The sequence below is a fragment of the Globicephala melas genome, chromosome 2 (genome assembly GCF_963455315.2).
Source record: "Globicephala melas chromosome 2, mGloMel1.2, whole genome shotgun sequence".
NCBI classification, from domain to species: Eukaryota; Metazoa; Chordata; class Mammalia; order Artiodactyla; family Delphinidae; genus Globicephala; species Globicephala melas.
Window position 1 is genome coordinate 103,100,632 of NC_083315.2, and position 16,639 is coordinate 103,117,270.

Below are 16,639 nucleotides of genomic sequence, written 5' to 3' on the forward strand. Positions count from 1 at the left end.
AATTTGTAAAAAATGCAATACCTGCAAAGCACAATAAAAGTATGTCTGTGAGTGATAAAAGAAAGAGGGAAGAAGCCACGGATCTGGGTTTGCCACTTACTACTACCTACCTCACAAGGTTTTTGCGAGGATTATATTATACAGTGTGTGGTGGTAGCTCTTATAAAAATGGAATCAGATGTTAGCTCCAATACCTGTTCCTCAAGAAAGCCTTATTAGACAGCCTACTCCAGATCGTTCCCATCATATGCTCACAAGCAGCACCTACTTCCCTTCCCAGCATTCATCTCAGCTGTAATATTACAGTAATGTGTATGATTATTTATCTTCATCTCTCTCTAGACTAGGAGCTCTATCTGAATAGGGACGTCTGCTCTGCTCTCGACACCGAACACAGTGCTTATCACATACAAGTTCTTCAATTTCGTTTGATAAATGAGAACTGAAACCCAAATTTTCTGATTCACTCTAAATTTGACTCTTAGGCTGGAGGAAATATGTTACAGTGATGCCAGAAGACAGAATGCGGTCACGTGGATGTTACTCAACTGATATAAAAGAATAAATTTAAAAGGACTAGAGACCGCTGCTGGGCAATGGGGGGGGGTGGGGGGAAACAGTTCGGAACGGTTTAGTCTGGGCGCAGGCGACTTGCTCACGGTTATAACCACCACTGAGAATGCATACGCTGAACGACCGTTCTCACCCAAAAATCCCTGGAAGCAGTTTTGTCCCTCTTTTCCGTACGATGAGCCAAGATGGCGCGGCCCTTGATTGAAAACCAGATTCAAGATGGCGACTCCCGGCTTCCCGCGCAGCGTCGGGCGTGGCCACGAGGTCACGCCCACTTCCGGTTCGGCGCTTCAGCATGGCTGCTTTGCGTTTACTGCTGTCTAGTAAGCGGGTGTAGGGGCCGGGGGCTCAGGGGTTCGTGGAGGCAGGCCCGGGACGCCTAGGCTGGCTGCACGGCCTCTTTCCCAACTCTGCCGTTTTCCCAGCAGGTGTCCGGAGGCTGCACTGCGGCGCCGCGGCTCGGGCGGGCAGTCAGTGGCGACTCCAGTGAGTGCCGGTCTGGGGGGAACTGAGGGGCCAGAAGCTGGGCTGAGTCCTCACGGAACTGTTTTTCTCCACCCAGGCAGGGCCTTGCCGCCAACCCCTCCGACTACGGGCCCCTTACGGAGCTCCCAGACTGGTCTTACGCGGGTGAGCGCTGATCTGACAGTTAACTCTACTTCGGAGATTTTCACCCAGAGGGAACGCCCGTGGTCGGAGGGGAGTTGGGGGGAGTGTCAAGGTGCGGGTTGTGTCTGAGCGGACAACGTATTGAACTTTGTATTTGGAGTTGGGGGGAAGAAATCCTATTGTTTATTTTATAAATTAAATTACAAACTACGCCTATGGAAAGTAAAGCTAGACAGGATCTTCTTGGTTTGTGGGGATAAGCAGAAGCTAACTCTGATGTGGGGCATCCCGCGGGAGGGACAAGACTTTATGTGTCTAAGAGGGACGTGGTTTTTTTAAAGTTACGAGGAACCGCCCTTCTGTGTGGTGAGTACATTGTTGAGAATTTGTTACCAAGTGCAGGTAGAGCTCTTTGAGAGTCTGCCTAAACGAGCGTCTCAGAGAGAGGCTTAGAAAGAGCGAGGACAGAGGATGACGGGCTCTCTTCAGAAAAGTTTCTTCCTTTACCTTAAAACAAAACAAAACAAAACGCCCTAGAAAGGAAGAACCTTAGAAAAGTTGAAGCCACTCCCCACTGCTTTGGGACTCCAGTTCACAGGTGGTAAAATTGAGGCCTACGGAAGGAAATTGCTCAGGAGCGCACAGCTAGATAGTAGCAAAGCCAGGACTAGAACTGGGCAGAGGCCAGGCCCCCTTCAACAGCACAGCAACCTGAGTATTGGATTCTACAGGAGTATGAACCTTCTTAATCAGATATTTGGTGGCTGAGGAGGATGGTGAAGATTTTTTTCCTACTTGTTATTTACTGTAGGATACCTAGGAGCTCCTTGAAGTAGTATGGAATACTGGGAAGACTCTGGAATTGAATTTTTTTTTAATTTATTTTATTTTTACTTATTTATTTTTGGCTGCGTTGGGTCTTCGCTGCTCCACGCGGGCTTTCTTTAGTTATTGCGAGCAGGGGCTCCTCTTCGTTACGGTGAACGGGCTTCTTGTCATGGTGGCTTCTCTTGTTGGGAGCACGGGCTCTAGGCACGTGGGCTTCAGTAGTTGTGGCACACGTGCTCAGTAGTTGTGGCTCACAGGCTCTAGAGCGCAGGCTCAGTAGTTGTGACGCACGGGCTTAGTCGCTCCGTGGCATGTGGGATCTTCCCGGACCAGGGATTGGTCCCCCGTCCCCTGCATTGGCAGGCGGATTCTTAACCACTGTGCCACCAGAGAAGCCCGTGGAATTGATTCTTAATCCAGGCTACTCTACTTGCTAACTTTGTGGTTAGCAAGTTACTTAATGGTATCTCTCAGTTTCCACAAATGTAAAAGAAGAATACCTATCTCAGATGGTTCTTGGAAGGATAAAATGAAACAACCAGTATAAAGCACCTGATATACACAGTATTGGTTCCCTTTCCTGATGAATATTATCTCTTATTTGTCTTGCCTTCAAACTTTTGGACAGAGTTTTCACTGTTTCTTTCTTTCTTTGTAGAAAGTAAGTATCCTTTTAATCTCTGTTATAAACTACTTGAGATCAGATACTGCATTTTTTCAGCAAGTCAGCAGACATAAGATTTTTATTATGGGCCTACACTATACTACAGTGAAAGTAAGGGATACAGTCCCTAATCCCAAGGAACTTAAAAGTCTAGCTGGAAAACAAAGCATGGACATTTTAAAAATTAAGTAATAATATTTCAGTGCTCTGCCCCTTTCCAGAAGGATTTGAGGTGGCTAAATAAGGCTAAAAACAATCAGTAGTACAATAAATGTCCCCAAACAGAGAGATGAATATTAAATGATGGAGATGCATTTCTTTCAGAAGAGAGAGCTGACAGAGTTGAAGAGGTTAGAGGAGGATTTCTGGGACAAGTACAGCTTGAGGTGGGCCTAAGAATGAGAATTTGGCTGGAAGGAAAGGAAAAGAGGGTGTTTCATTATAGAGTGAGAGGGAACTCAGCAAGGACTCACTGGTAAGTAGAACAGTAATCAGATTGCTTGAGTGGAGGGTTTCTGAAGATAAAACAGGAGATTCAGCATTGCAAAGGACCTCGAATTCTAGGCTAATGAGGGAGGGGTAAGTAAAATAGAGTAGGAACATGCCTAGGAGCTTATTCTTGGTGGTTCTGGCATACCTCACCATTGAGGGAAGTGTTCTAGGGGAATTAAGCTACAGTGGGTGTGAAATGGAAAAGAGGAGCTCAAGATTTGTTCTTCCCTCTTTCCTATCACAGCCGCTTTCCCAGGGTCCTGCAGGCCATCTCTAACACTCGCCTTTTCTCTCACTTCTATCTGCAGATGGCCGCCCTGCTCCTCCAATGAAAGGCCAGCTTCGAAGAAAAGCCCAAAGGGAAAAGTTTGCAGTGAGTGGCCAGAGCCCACACAGAGCAAACTGTGTGTAATCGGGGAGAAATGTTAAATTGTAATTTGTCTTTAGTTGGCACCTAAGCTAACACGTACCCCTCACTCCGAGGTTTTATCCGCCAAAGGTTTTAACAGTACGGGGAGAAGGGAGGGTAGAGTGGGTCACTCCTAGGGCAGGAACCAATAGTAGACACCCATTTTGCTGCCTTCCGCCTGCTTCCCAGCCCAGGACCTGGTTCCACCCCTTCCCCAGTCAGGGGTGTCATTTTCCAGCTGAAACCTCTGACGTTGATCTGTGAGTGAAAGGATATATGGTGCGGAGCTCAAGCCCCAGATGTTATCCACACTGTTTTCCTGTCTGTTTCAGAGACGAGTTGTACTGCTGTCACAGGAAATGGATGCTGGATTACAGGCATGGCAGCTCAGGCAGCAAGAGAAGTTGCAGGAAGAAGAAAGGAAGCAGCAGAATGCTCTTAAACCCAAAGGGGCTCTACTGCAGAACCCACGACCAAGTCAATAAAAAGCAACTCCTGTCTCCCCCGGCCTGGCTCTGGCTTTCTTTTCTATCACCTAAATGTGTCATCCCAGCCAGAAGAAAGTCTTTATGTTCCCCATCTGTCTTCAGGGCAAAAGAGGATGGACACCAGGAAGAACAGGCTGTAAGATCACTGCCTGGAAGTGTTGGCACAGTGCCCTCACCACAGCTCCATTCCGGTTCAGCAGAATCTTGCTTGGGGGTATTGACCCCCTCTTTTGCAGGCCACAGGACTGGCCCAACTTTGCTGCTCTGCAAACATGAAAAAGAGGGCAACAGTTTCCCTGGCTTTAGCCACACACTAAAGCTTTTAACAGCCCATACAGAGTTCAGGCCTCATGCAGTTACGCATTAATAAATGTTTTGATGAAAAAGGCTTTCCAGCTGAGATCCACTTTTTGGCAAGCAACTGGTATCAATCAGTTCTTGTAAACTTCAGATACATGGCCCTAGAGGATACTCCCACTAGGAAGGCTGACACGGGAACAGCAGACTTGGGTGTGGCATGTTCTGCTGAAGAGTGGGATCCTGAGGTTTCTGTGGTTCTGACTGAATTGCAGAGGTTGGTTGGAGAGAGGCCTGTACTTCCCAACCCCCACTTGTGCAGGGGAGCCCTGTGGTGCTCAGCCCCCAAACAGTGACTGTGGAATAGGTACCTAATAGCCACCATATACTTCCCACAGATCTGTTAGCTGCACAGGCCCCAGGGAAACCTTTCATTTTATTGATCATGGCTCCTCCCATGGATTCTGAGGGAAAAAGGACCTTTGCTCCCATTACAATAACGAGCACTGGGCTTTTCTTCCATTCTCCTGCTGCAAATAATGTGACAGTTCTTTTATCTCTAGGATTTCTGGAACTTCCTACCTGACATAATTTCTGTCCAGCCTCCTTCCCTTGCTTTCTTTCCCTCCCTTCTTCTCCAACCCCCCCCCCAACCTCCTTCCTCTCGTCGCTGACCAATGCAGTTCCTGGATCTTAGATTTCGCTGATGGTTGGGTTTTCTGTGTCCCACACTTTTCCTGCCTCTGTTGTGTTGCTTTTCCAGATCTAGCCCTCAGCCTCTTATCTGTCTCCCTTTCCCACCATCAGCTCTAGCCTGCCCTCCCCCTTCCCTTCATACCTCCACCTTTTGTTCTCAGAGTCTAGTCAGCCCCTGAAGGAGGAGATTATACTCTTTCAGGGATTATCTCCTTTTCCGGTATAGAGCGGGAACTAAACCCCCGTAGGCCTGACTCCCATTCTCTCTTTTCTGCAGTTTCACCAAACTTGATTTGCCTTTCCCCGCGTTTCATGGCCTTGCACTCCTTTCCTCCCCAGCCAGTTCTAGTTCAAGGGGCAGCAGATTGCAAAGGACAATAAAAAAGGGGGCGCATTTGTCCTTCTCCAGGGACAGGACCCCCAGATGCAGTGTGGTGGTGGGATTTGTCAGTGGGTAGTTGGGTTTCGTTATTGTTGCTTTTTTTTATTATTATTTTTTGTTAGGGTAGCGACAGAGGTGGCTGACAAGAATAAGGGACACAATTTTCAATACAGTTGAGCCACAGGCCCTAGCAGATGACCCCGCACACCGGGTCTCGTGGACACGGAAGATGCCCCCACCATTCCAGGCTCTGAGCTTCCCAATGCTTCCCACAGAGGTGAGACGAACGGTGGAAGCAGAGGAATCAAGCCACCCAAAATATGCTTAGAAGGAGAAAGTCTCCCACATCCCGTCCCTTGAGTTCCCCCAAGCCCCCCGCTCTCGGCTGTGGCCTCAACCCCTGCAGATGGCAGCCTCCACCACAGAAAGGCAACTTAGGTTTTTTTTTTTTACCCTGCTCTTGGCTGTAATTGGATTCAGACTGAAACAACCACGTCCGCACCGGGAAAGGAGGGCATTGGGGCGGGGGCGGAGGGAGCCTGTGGGAGAAGGGAGGGACCAGAGGAGAGAGCGAGAGAGGGCTCGCCATCCAGTTCGCAGACTAAGCAGAAGAAAGATCAAAAAACGGGAAAGCGGGGACGAGCGAACAGGCGCTTTCAAGAACAATCCCCTCATCTCCAGGCGGACAGCGCTCTAGGAATCCAAATTCAGTGCCTACGGAAGACAAAAGGCGCCCCGAGGGAGTGGCGGTGCGACCCCAGGGCTTGGGCCCCTACGCGGAGCCCGCACGGCCCGGCTGCCCGGACGGTCGCGGACCATGTCTCTCGCCCCACGACCCGCCCGCAGTCTGCTGCTCCCCCTGCTCGCGCTCGCCTCCGCGCTCGCCTCCCTCAGCTCTGCCCAAAGCAGCTTCAGCCCCGAAGTAAGTGAGCTCCTCCGGCCCTGCCCGGAGTCGCGCCCGCCGGGGAGGCGAGCCCGGGGGTCTCCGAGGGGACAACCCCCATTCGGAGAGGAGGGCTCTCGGCGTCTCCGCTGCTCCGGCCTGCAGGGTCCCCCTTCCTTTCCTTTCCCTCCTCATCTCCAAACTTCCAAGTCGATCCAACTTTTGCTTCCTCCAACTACCAACCCCCCAACGCGCGCGCGCGCGCGCCGCCGACTTTCTTTCCCATTCCTTTCCTTGGAAGAACTTTCCTGCCGGGGCCCACTCCCCACCCCTCCCCTGTTCCCCTGGGCTCTGAGCTCAGCTCTGGAACCGGTCAGGAGCCTGATAAATATTTGGACTCCGCTCAGACCCCGCGCTGTCCTGGTTTCTTGTCATGTGCGAGAGTTTGTTGTTTCTTCGACTTTACAGTTCGCAGGCGCTCTCCCGCCCGCGCTCGCCGGCGCTCTGCCGGCCGGGAGGGCTCCGGGGACGGCGCCCCTTGGCCCGGGCCCCCCACGCTGCGGCCGCCGCCTCGCTGGCGCTCCCGGCCCTCCTCGGACGCGTCGGCTGCCAGGTGCGGTCGGGGGTGGCCGGCGGAGCGGGCCCGACCCCCACCCCATCCCCCGCCTTTCCGAGAGGACCCTCTGTGTCCCGGCCCGGAGCCCTGGCGTCGAGGGTCGCGGCGCTGCCGCCCTGGCCCGCGTTTCCGGACACACAAAGGTCTCCTTGTGAGCCGGGGCCTCGGCCGGGCTGCCGCCTCCGCTCCCTGCTCCCCCTTCGGCGCCTTTAGGCTCTTTTTGTTAATTGCTTTTCTGTGTTAATTGCAGGGAGACTGGGGGCGTCGTACGGGGAGCGGGGTGAGGGCCTGGCCCTGGGCTCCCGCGCAGGTCTTGACTGACTCGGTTGCCCCCCACCCATTCCCCGACGCTGGCCCACCGGGCTCGGGAGGAAGCCGCGTGGGAGTTGTCTGAGGAAGTTTTTCCTCTCTCTCTCTTTTATTTTGGGGTGAAGGTGGGAGACGGATTTGATCAGCTTCTTATTTTGGGCCATCCCAACCCACTCAGCTCGGCCAGGGCCTGGGTGCGGTCGGGAGGGGCCGGGAAGGGCCCCCGAGCAGGGGGAAGGGATCAGGACTTGGCTTCCTCCCTCCTGGTCCCGGCCCTGGTCCCACCCCGGGAGGAAACATCTCCAGAAAGAACACACTCTCTCTGTCCTGAGACTGACAGGAATAGTGTGGCCCTAGGCATGGAGGTGACCACGGAGAGTGAAAAATCTGCCCAGGGGCTAAGCCTGACAGGGTCCAGGAGGGAGGAGGAGGCATCCTCTTTCCGGGCCTGGAGTCTTCATCAGAGGCCCGAAGGGGAGAGCGCCTAACAAAAGGAGCCCGGGCATCTGGGGGCTTCCCGCTGCCAACTTCGCCTGCCCTGCCTTCCTTCCCTCCCCTGCCCCACTAGGTCCCCTTGGGGAGGGGCGGCAGCCCTGGCTCTGTTTTAAGCGGGTCATGGGCAGTCCCAGTGCCAGAACCATCATTTGCTTCTGGACCATGGAGGGGTGGGAGGCAGAGGGAGGGAGGAGCAGGCCCAGAGGCTGGGATCCAGGGCCTGCAGAAGAGCCAGAGATTCACCCCAACCCCCTCCAGGACTCCTAGGCCGGTGAAGTGGGCCTAGGAGTGGGAGGGGTTCCTTGTCCTTGACTTTCCCCTAGAGGAATACCTTGCACCACTCAGTTTTCAGGACAAAGCCAGCCGACTCAGTTCTCTGACCCTGCAGAGTTGCTCCCTCTCCAGGCAAATCTGGAGGGAGAGCTGGGGTGGCCCAGGCCTCAAACAGCCGGCCTCCTCCCACCACCTCCAGGGTCCTGCACCAGCTCCGGGACAGCCCTCTCCTCTCCTTGGCCAGTCTGGCACTTGGCCCTTCTCCCACTCAGCCGCAGACACAAGAGTCCTCTCTTCTGTGGTTCCGACCTCATAGTCTTCTCTGTGGTTCTTGCTTTGCTCGGAGCCTAGGCCTGGGAGGAGGAGAGGAATGGGGGCACTTCCTTTCCAGGACTTGTGGCTCTCTTGACTCCAGAGAAGTCCCTTTCTTGACCAAGTCTCCACCTTTCTCTACTGCATATGGGGTGGGGGTTGTGGGAATATTTAGACCTATCCACCTCCTTGAAAGACTCATCAGGAAGAGGGATGTATCCCAGAGCTCCCAGATGTGGATCCTCCCTGTCTCTCTGCCACCCTCCCTCCTGTCATCCTGCCCTAGGAGCTTTGCCCCCTGAGGGTTGAGGGGGCCTGACCTCAGTCTTCCAGCTCCAGCAGTGGGCTGCTCCCATCCTTTCCCAAAGCTGAAGCAGCTGCTCCCCCACCACAGGTCATAAACCCGGGATGTGACTACCCTACAGGTGAGGCCAGGGGCAAAGGGAGATTCCTGCATACTTGGGCACAGGCCACAGCAGGCCTCCTGCAGGCACTAGCTGTGGCATCAGTTAGCGCAGGTCAGGGCAAGTTTAGAGCTCCCAGGAGAGCAGCCCCAAACGAGCCTCCTGCTCTGCTCCCCTCTGGTATAACAGAGGTTAAACTTCGCTCCCTGCCTTCTTCCCCTGAGGAGGGGCTCTCAGAGCGGGTGGTGCTAGGGTTGTTCTGGCCAGGCCTGTTGGCTGGGGAAAGGCTGTGTTGTTTACATCTCGGGCCCTAACTCCCATCATCAGCCGTAGGGGATCACTTCCCAGAACCATGTTGCAATTCTTGCCCCTGCCGGCTCAGGTCCCCAGTCAGCTGCTCCTGAATCACCCCCAGCCCCAGTGCAAGAGCACTGCACCACCGTCAAGGCCTGGGCCTCGAGGTGAAGGGCCACGTGGAAAGCCATCCTAATGACCCGGAGTAAGGGATGCAGCACCACTCTGCACTCCAAGCTCCCGCCCTAGGCAACCTGCAGCCTCCTCTGGACTCCTTAAGAAGGCAAAGCTGGAGCAGGGACCAGAGCCGTCCGAGTAGCATCTCCCCATAGGAGGATCTGAGCATGTTCATGTTCCATATAAAACTTGGCTCATTTTACTTTTCAGGCTTTAGGAAAAGACTCCATTTTTCTTACAATAAAGGCTGACTTTTCCCTCAACAGGGCTTTGCAATGTGGGTACCTTTCAATCAAACACCAAAAACCTAACTTTACTTTAAGGCAATATGCCAGCCTTTATATCATGAACAATTTCACATCATACCTAAAATAAACTACAGTCACCAAAATACTAAGTAAAGTACTAACCCTAATCCTGACCACCATCCCAATCTCCCACTCCCTCTACTGAGAACCTTAAATGGGTCTTTAGGTCCCAAGCCCTAGGTCAGATGCTGCTTGGATGGCGACAGTGGCAGGATCCTGACTCTGTGACTGGATCACATCCGCACCACCTCCAAACGCCCCAGCTTCCCCTATCAGCAGCCAGCCGGAGCCCTAGCTCCTTTTCTGCTCTCCTTTCTGAAAAGATCTCAGCTGTGTATACCCCGGAGGCACAGCATGCCTGTGCCAGGAGAGCCTCATGCCAGGCCCCAAAGCGGAGCCCCTCAGCCTCTCCCCTCTCCATCCACCATGGGCACACCCCAGCCTCAGGTGGGACACGCTGTATTTACAAGAACACCGACACAGAGGAGAAAAGCACTAGAAGGAATCTCAGCTCTGAGAAGACATCCTAGAACTCAACTAAACCACCAGGGCTCCCATCAAAAGAGTTACAGCCAAAGCCCAGCGCTGTGGTTCCCCACCCCTCCAAGAGGATCAGCCATACTAGGACCCAGGCCAGAGTTTGGGTCCAGCCTGGGAGTTCCTCCAGACCCATTGCCAGAGCCAGGCTGGGAGCTCACTGCCCTTTCCACACCAAGCCAAGGGTGCATTCCAGGTGCCGTGAGGAAACAGAGGCTCCCCTCGGGCCAGGTGGGGATGCTCCAAGCCACATCCCTTTCCCTACAGGCCTGGCTGCAGCAGTATGGCTACCTGCCCCCTGGGGACCTGCGTACCCACACACAGCGCTCGCCTCAGTCACTCTCAGCTGCCATCGCTGCCATGCAGAGGTTCTACGGTCTGCGAGTGACAGGCAAGGCTGATGCAGACACCATGAAGTAAGTGCTAGACCCTGGCAGGAGTTCTGCCCAGCACCCACCGACACAACACTGAGTACCAGAGAGGCTGCCACCTGAATGCCTGATTCCACCCCCACACCTCATCCCCACAAGCTGATCCCGACCCTCTCCTGTTCTTCCAGACCTCATGACCTTGTCTCTTCCCCACACTGACCCTGGGGCCGGACATTCCCCCTCTCCTCTGAAGACCTTTCTCTTTCATACGCTCTCCTGACCACAATCCTCACACCCCAGGGCCATGAGGCGCCCCCGCTGTGGCGTTCCAGACAAGTTTGGGGCTGAGATCAAGGCCAATGTTCGAAGGAAGCGCTATGCCATCCAGGGCCTCAAATGGCAGCATAACGAGATCACTTTCTGGTGAGTCCAACAGGCAAGTGGCCTTTCTCACATCAGGTCACCCTTCCCTATCAGTGGTGCTTAGAGACCCTGAGGCTCCCTTCCCTACTCACCCCTGTTCCTGAGAAGCATCCTCGGGGGTAGGGAGGAAAATGGCTCTCATCCTGGAGACGGGTGCAGCCGGTAGAAGGTATATCCCAGGGCCAGAAAGCCCTCAGTTCTTGGGACAGAGGCATCGTGAGGCGGCGGGAAGAGCTGGGTCAGACAAAGGTGGCTGGACGGCTCAGTCAGACCTGGGAGAGTACAGGAAAGGAGTTCTGCCCCTTGTTGTCCTAACGCACTCCCATCCTCTCCCCACGTGGCTGGACCTCAGCATCCAGAACTACACCCCCAAGGTGGGGGAGTATGCCACGTTCGAGGCCATCCGCAAGGCGTTTCGTGTGTGGGAGAGTGCCACGCCGCTGCACTTCCGAGAGGTACCCTACGCCTACATCCGTGAGGGCCACGAGAAGCAGGCCGACATCATGATCTTCTTTGCTGAGGGTTTCCACGGCGACAGCACGCCTTTCGATGGCGAGGGTGGCTTCCTGGCCCATGCCTACTTCCCAGGTCCCAACATCGGAGGGGACACCCACTTTGACTCTGCCGAGCCCTGGACTGTCCGGAATGAGGATCTGAATGGTGAGCGAGGTAGCCCGGGGACTCTTATCCCTGGAAGAGTCAAGAGTCATTTGTATGGGGGTTCTCCAGCTTCCTCCCCAAGCCTCAGACCCCCAAATCTCAGGGCTCTGGGGGACCACAAACATCTCCCGGTCTGACTTCCAATGAAAGCAGGAATCCTGTTTTGAGCTATTTACATCTGGTCCCTTCTCTCGCCCAATAACTGACTTCCCAGTCAAAGACTTCAAAGCATCTGCATCACTCACTTTTCCAGGCAAATGTCATGTCTGGCTCCTGGTAGAAACTGAGGCCCCGATAGGACCTCAGCTTCCCGATCCTTGCTGGGATTTGGATCCAGCCCCAGAACAGTCTCTCGCCTCTACCCAGAAGAGTTGCTGGCTGGATTTTGCCTCTTCTGCCAGCTATGAGGCTGGAACTCAGGATCTGGTCACTTTGGGTGGAAAATTTGGCAGGCGGGCTTCGTTGTGAACCTGAAGATTCTGATGGGGAAGCAGGGAGTCTGAGGGAAGAGACCCAGGCTGCCATCATAACCATCCCCATCCCTCCAGGGAATGACATCTTTCTGGTGGCTGTGCACGAGCTGGGCCACGCCCTGGGGCTTGAGCATTCCAATGACCCCTCGGCCATCATGGCACCCTTTTACCAGTGGATGGACACAGAGAACTTCGTGCTGCCCGATGATGACCGCCGGGGCATCCAGCAACTTTATGGCAAGTAATCTACGCCCACATCTGCTCCTTCCTCTCTGCCCCTTATCCTCTCCTGTTCTCCCTGGCCTGTGCATTTTCCCCTCCCTCATGCCCTACAGTCTCCCGCCGGCCCCCCTACCTGACCCTGCCTCCATCCGCTCCCACTTTTAAAAGACCCCACCTTTTCTGTCCTTGCCCAGCTGATTGCTTCAGCCTCCCGCAAAGGCCCAGCCACACCTCTCCAAAGGTGTTATCTGCCCATATGTCTGTCCTTTCCTCCTACTCTGCCACCAAGTCTGAAGTGCCCCTCCTGTTCTCTGCCCCAGGGAGCGAGTCAGGGTTCCCCACCAAGATGCCCCCTCAACCCAGGACCACCTCCAGGCCCTCTGTCCCTGATAAGCCCAAAAACCCCACCTATGGGCCCAACATCTGTGATGGGAACTTTGACACCGTGGCCATGCTCCGAGGGGAGATGTTTGTCTTCAAGGTGAGAGGGAGAAGTGGGTTGGTGTGGGGGACAAAAGGGCTCCATGACCGGGAGGCTGGGTGGAAACAGCAGCAGGAGGACTAAATCCTAAAACTGAGGCAGTGGGGGAGCTTTGGGGACTGAGCTGGAGGACAAAGCTAAAGGTGTAATGAACTGCCTCCCAGGAGCGCTGGTTCTGGCGGGTGAGGAAAAACCAGGTGATGGATGGATACCCCATGCCCATCGGCCAATTCTGGCGGGGCCTGCCTGCATCCATCAACACTGCCTACGAGAGGAAGGATGGCAAGTTTGTCTTCTTCAAAGGTAACCGGACATTCTGCCTTAGTCTTTGGGTGTGGGGAGGGTCTCCCTGGAGGAGCACATTCCACCTGACTCCTCCAAAGACCGTAGAGCCCAGGTGGAATCAGATCCTGCCCTCCCCTCTCCTCCCCAGGAGACAAGCACTGGGTGTTTGATGAAGCTTCCCTGGAGCCTGGCTACCCCAAGCACATTAAGGAACTGGGTCGAGGACTGCCTACCGACAAGATCGACGCTGCTCTCTTCTGGATGCCCAACGGAAAGACCTATTTCTTTCGGGGAAACAAGTAAGGCCTCAATCCCTGGGCCCCAGGCCTCCCTCCTCAGACACCACCACCAGGTTCCCTCAATCCTGGAGGAAGACCTACTTTCCCCCTGAAATGTTTCGCTGGAGAAGAAGCTGGCTGAGCCTGTGCTGTTGCCTAGCAACGGGCAGCCTCCAGTGGGTGCTGAGTGAGTGGGGTATGACCGGGTCACCGTTTCAGACCTGCTCATTTGATGCCTCCTGCCCCCAGCCCTGTGCCACCGCTCCAGCTGCCAGGCACTGTCATTAAGGGCCGCTGGTGGCTCCTTGCAGCCTGGGCCCTCCCTCCCACCCCCACCTTCCACCGCTTTCAGCTGCAGGCCCTCATTACTCAAAACCCCTGTCCCCCCGCCCCCATCCACAGACACCCTTTGCTCACCGGCGAATTCAGTCCCGGGTCCCACTCCCCTCGGAGGACATGCCCAGTGTCCAACCACTTCCCTTCCCTGCCTCTCCCCCAGGTACTACCGTTTCAATGAGGAGCTCAGGGCAGTGGACAGCGAGTACCCCAAAAACATCAAGGTCTGGGAAGGAATCCCTGAGTCTCCCAGAGGGTCATTCATGGGCAGCGATGAAGGTGAGAGGGGCACAGGAGGTGTCTGTGAGGGGAGGACCGGAAGAGGGAGTTAAGAGAGAGCAGGAGGAAAGACGGAGAGGATCGGGTTGAAAATAATGATGAGGAGGACAGGGGAGCCCCTGCCATGTGCCAGGCACTGAGTAAGTGCTTTCCACGCTTCGGACCCCTTAATCCCCACCACTGTCTCAACCTGGTGCTAGAGTTACCCGGTTTGACAGCTGAGGAAACTGATGCTCAGAAAAGCGAAGCGATTACCTCAGCTGGCGCGCACGCTGACTGGATTCTCTCCCGCTCTTCTTCTCTCTTTGCCTCTTCTCCGGACGCTGCCCGCACCTCTCATCTGCAATGCCGCCTTCTTGCTGACCCCTGCAGTCTTCACGTACTTCTACAAGGGGAACAAATACTGGAAATTCAACAACCAGAAGCTGAAGGTCGAGCCTGGCTACCCCAAGTCAGCCCTGCGGGACTGGATGGGCTGCCCGTCGTCGGGGGGCCGGCCGGATGAGGGGACTGAGGAGGAGACGGAGGTGATCATCATCGAGGTGGACGAGGAAGGCAGCGGAGCAGTGAGCGCGGCCGCCGTGGTGCTGCCTGTGCTGCTGCTGCTCCTGGTGCTGGCGGTGGGCCTCGCCGTCTTCTTCTTCCGACGCCACGGGACCCCCAAGCGACTGCTCTATTGCCAGCGCTCCCTGCTGGACAAGGTCTGACCCCCACTGCCGCCCGCCCACTCCTCCCACAAGGACTTTGCCTCTGAAGGCCAGTGGCAGCAGGCGGTGGTGGGTGGGCTGCTCCCGCCGGTCCCGAGCCCCCTCCCCAGCCCCCCCCCACGTCCCTTCTTCTCTGTCCCATGACTGGCCTCTCCCCCCCTCCGCGCTGGCATTGCTTCTTCCCTAGATGGGTCCCCCGGAGGCTGAGCAGGGGCCGGCCTCCCAGCCCCTGCCCCTCAGGGGCCCCCGTGGCTTGGTGTGTGTTCAGCCCCATCTGAATGTCCGGGCTCTGCACTTGAAGGCAGGACCCTCAGACCTCGCTGGTAAAGGTCAAATGGGGTCATCTGCTCCTTTTCCATTCCCTGACATACCTTTAACCTCTGAACTCTGACCTCAGGGGTCTCTGGGCACGCTAGCCCCGCGAGCCCCCGGGGGTACCCAATTGGCAGCCTCCCACCACTCTTTCTGGTTGAAAGAAATCTAATCTTGTTGTGAGGGGGAGACCCTGAGAGAGTGAAGGGGTGAGGGCCACTCAGCTACCCTAAGACCTTGGGAGGAAAGCTCAGAGAGGGTCAGTCCTCTCCACCAAGATCCGCCTCTGCCCCACCTGCCCCCGAGAACTTCCACAGAAGGAGCCTGAGCCATTAAGGACTAACCTGGGGCTGCAGAAACCCTTGACAGCCCTACCCTCCCAAACGTTAGCCTCGGATGGGGATGTCAAGGTTGGAAGAGCTGAGACCAGGGGGTGCAGCTACCGGGGTGGGCCCCAGGAGTCCTGGGGGTGAGCCTGGGGCCCACAGAGAAAGAACCTCACTCAAATGCAGGCAGCTGGAGTAGGGACCCAGGGGCAGAGCAGTCAGAGAGGACAGGACAGGACCAAAAGGCAAACCAGGGAGTTGCAGCAGGAGTGGATGGCGGGGGGCCGGGCAGGCCAGGCCGGCAGGGACGCCACAGGGCGGGCTGTGGTAGCCGGGGGAGGGCACGTTTTATTGGAGCGCTCAGGAAGGGCCCGAGAAAGGCACACCTGCTCCCGTTTGGTGCCCTGGCTTCAATCAGACCGCACGGAGGGGAAGGCGGGGAGCCAGAGAGAGGAGCAGAGAGGGCACGCATGGGGGACTGGCGACCCGGCACCTTGATGAGAGCAGCCACCTAGCTAGGGAGCCGAGGATCAGCCTGCCTCCGCCAGCCTCCGGGAAGGGGCGGGCGCCTGGGCGTTTTGTCAGGTTAGCCCCTCGCTTCCCGACGACCCCCCCCAGCCCTTCCTACAGGTGTCCTGCCCTCCCCTCCCCACCCGGCCCACCCATTTGAGGTCTCCTTGGGCCGCCGAAGGTGGTCCTGGTACCCGGAGACCTGGGAGAGTGAGAGACCACGTGGGGGCAGTGAGCGGAGAGGGATGTCAGGGGTGGGAGGAGCGCGGTGAACGGTGCTGGCAGTCCGGCTGAAGTTGTCTTGTTTGGGTTTTTTGTTTTGTTTAATGTATATTTTTATTATAATTATTATATATGAATTCCCATCAAATCGTTCCTTTTTGTTAACAAGGGGCATGGGGAGGGGTGGGGGTGGGGCAGAGGCGTCCGACCCCAGGAACCTGCAGGGCGGGGCTGGGTCAGTGCCCTCTAAGGACATTTTCGACCTTGTTCAACCTTTCCACAAAGAATAAACAGTGTTTCACGTTCCTCGTGTGGCTGCAGTTTGTGTGCCTGGGATGTGGCTGTGAGGGGAATGGGAAGCAGGAGGGCCGTGCGGTGTTTTCTGTGAGGTGGGGTTTTGGTATTTTTCATACATAACGGAATATGTTTATTCTCGGTGGGCGAAAAGGATCCAGGGCCCAGATATGGGGAGGAGGGCGTACTCCACGGGGGCCGGCGAGTTGTCCGCAGAGCTCAGCCAGCTCCCCTCTCCCAGCCTGGCCTGCGAGGCTACCTTTGAGGCCCAGGACTGCAAAGCAAGAGGAAGTGGCCAAGGGGAAGCCACTCGGAAAATCTTCCTAAATTGATCTTCCTAAATTGCGTTACCCTGTCGTGTGATCCAGCCGCAGACCCTCCGTTTGCTCAGGCCTCGCGCAGCTGCTGGGGGAT

At 55.6% G+C, this 16,639-nt stretch overlaps 2 protein-coding genes across 6 annotated transcripts; both read left to right on the forward strand.

The window, feature by feature from the left end:
* The first annotated feature begins 832 nt into the window (after positions 1-832).
* MRPL52 (mitochondrial ribosomal protein L52) lies at positions 833-4,077 on the forward strand. Of its 5 annotated transcripts, none has more exons than XM_030854513.2 (5): positions 833-896; positions 999-1,059; positions 1,136-1,203; positions 3,475-3,539; positions 3,908-4,077. In XM_030854513.2, exons 1-5 carry the CDS (start codon positions 869-871, stop codon positions 4,058-4,060), a joined length of 375 nt encoding a protein of 124 aa, XP_030710373.2. In that variant the 5' UTR covers positions 833-868; the 3' UTR covers positions 4,061-4,077. The 5 variants fall into 5 exon arrangements, with proteins under 5 accessions (XP_030710373.2, XP_030710375.2, XP_030710374.2 ...); XM_030854515.3 differs by having other exon boundaries at positions 850-896; positions 1,002-1,059; positions 3,475-3,546; XM_030854514.2 differs by having other exon boundaries at positions 850-896; positions 1,002-1,059.
* A 1,907-nt stretch (positions 4,078-5,984) lies between these two features.
* On the forward strand, positions 5,985-16,127 carry MMP14 (matrix metallopeptidase 14). The gene is made up of 10 exons (XM_060294572.2): positions 5,985-6,360; positions 10,314-10,462; positions 10,718-10,840; positions 11,193-11,500; positions 12,049-12,214; positions 12,520-12,676; positions 12,841-12,979; positions 13,110-13,260; positions 13,739-13,854; positions 14,227-16,127. The coding sequence occupies exons 1-10, from the start codon at positions 6,256-6,258 to the stop codon at positions 14,559-14,561; spliced, it is 1,749 nt and encodes a 582-aa protein (XP_060150555.1). The 5' UTR covers positions 5,985-6,255; the 3' UTR covers positions 14,562-16,127.
* Positions 16,128-16,639: the final 512 nt, after the last annotated feature.

What these genes read in the sequence shown, in the direction of transcription:
- MRPL52 (XM_030854513.2), top strand. Translation starts at nt 869, where the DNA reads ATGGCTGCTTTGCGTTTACTGCTGTCTA. An exon ending in TTTGCGTTTACTGCTGTCTA is followed by an intron (nt 897 to 998) that starts GTAAGCGGGTGT and finishes CCGTTTTCCCAG; the next exon opens with CAGGTGTCCGGAGGCTGCAC. An exon ending in CCCAGACTGGTCTTACGCGG is followed by an intron (nt 1,204 to 3,474) that starts GTGAGCGCTGAT and finishes TTCTATCTGCAG; the next exon opens with ATGGCCGCCCTGCTCCTCCA.
- MMP14 (XM_060294572.2), top strand. Translation starts at nt 6,256, where the DNA reads ATGTCTCTCGCCCCACGACCCGCCCGCAGTCTGCTGCTCCCCCTGCTC. An exon ending in CATAACGAGATCACTTTCTG is followed by an intron (nt 10,841 to 11,192) that starts GTGAGTCCAACA and finishes GCTGGACCTCAG; the next exon opens with CATCCAGAACTACACCCCCA. An exon ending in CAAGTTTGTCTTCTTCAAAG is followed by an intron (nt 12,980 to 13,109) that starts GTAACCGGACAT and finishes TCTCCTCCCCAG; the next exon opens with GAGACAAGCACTGGGTGTTT.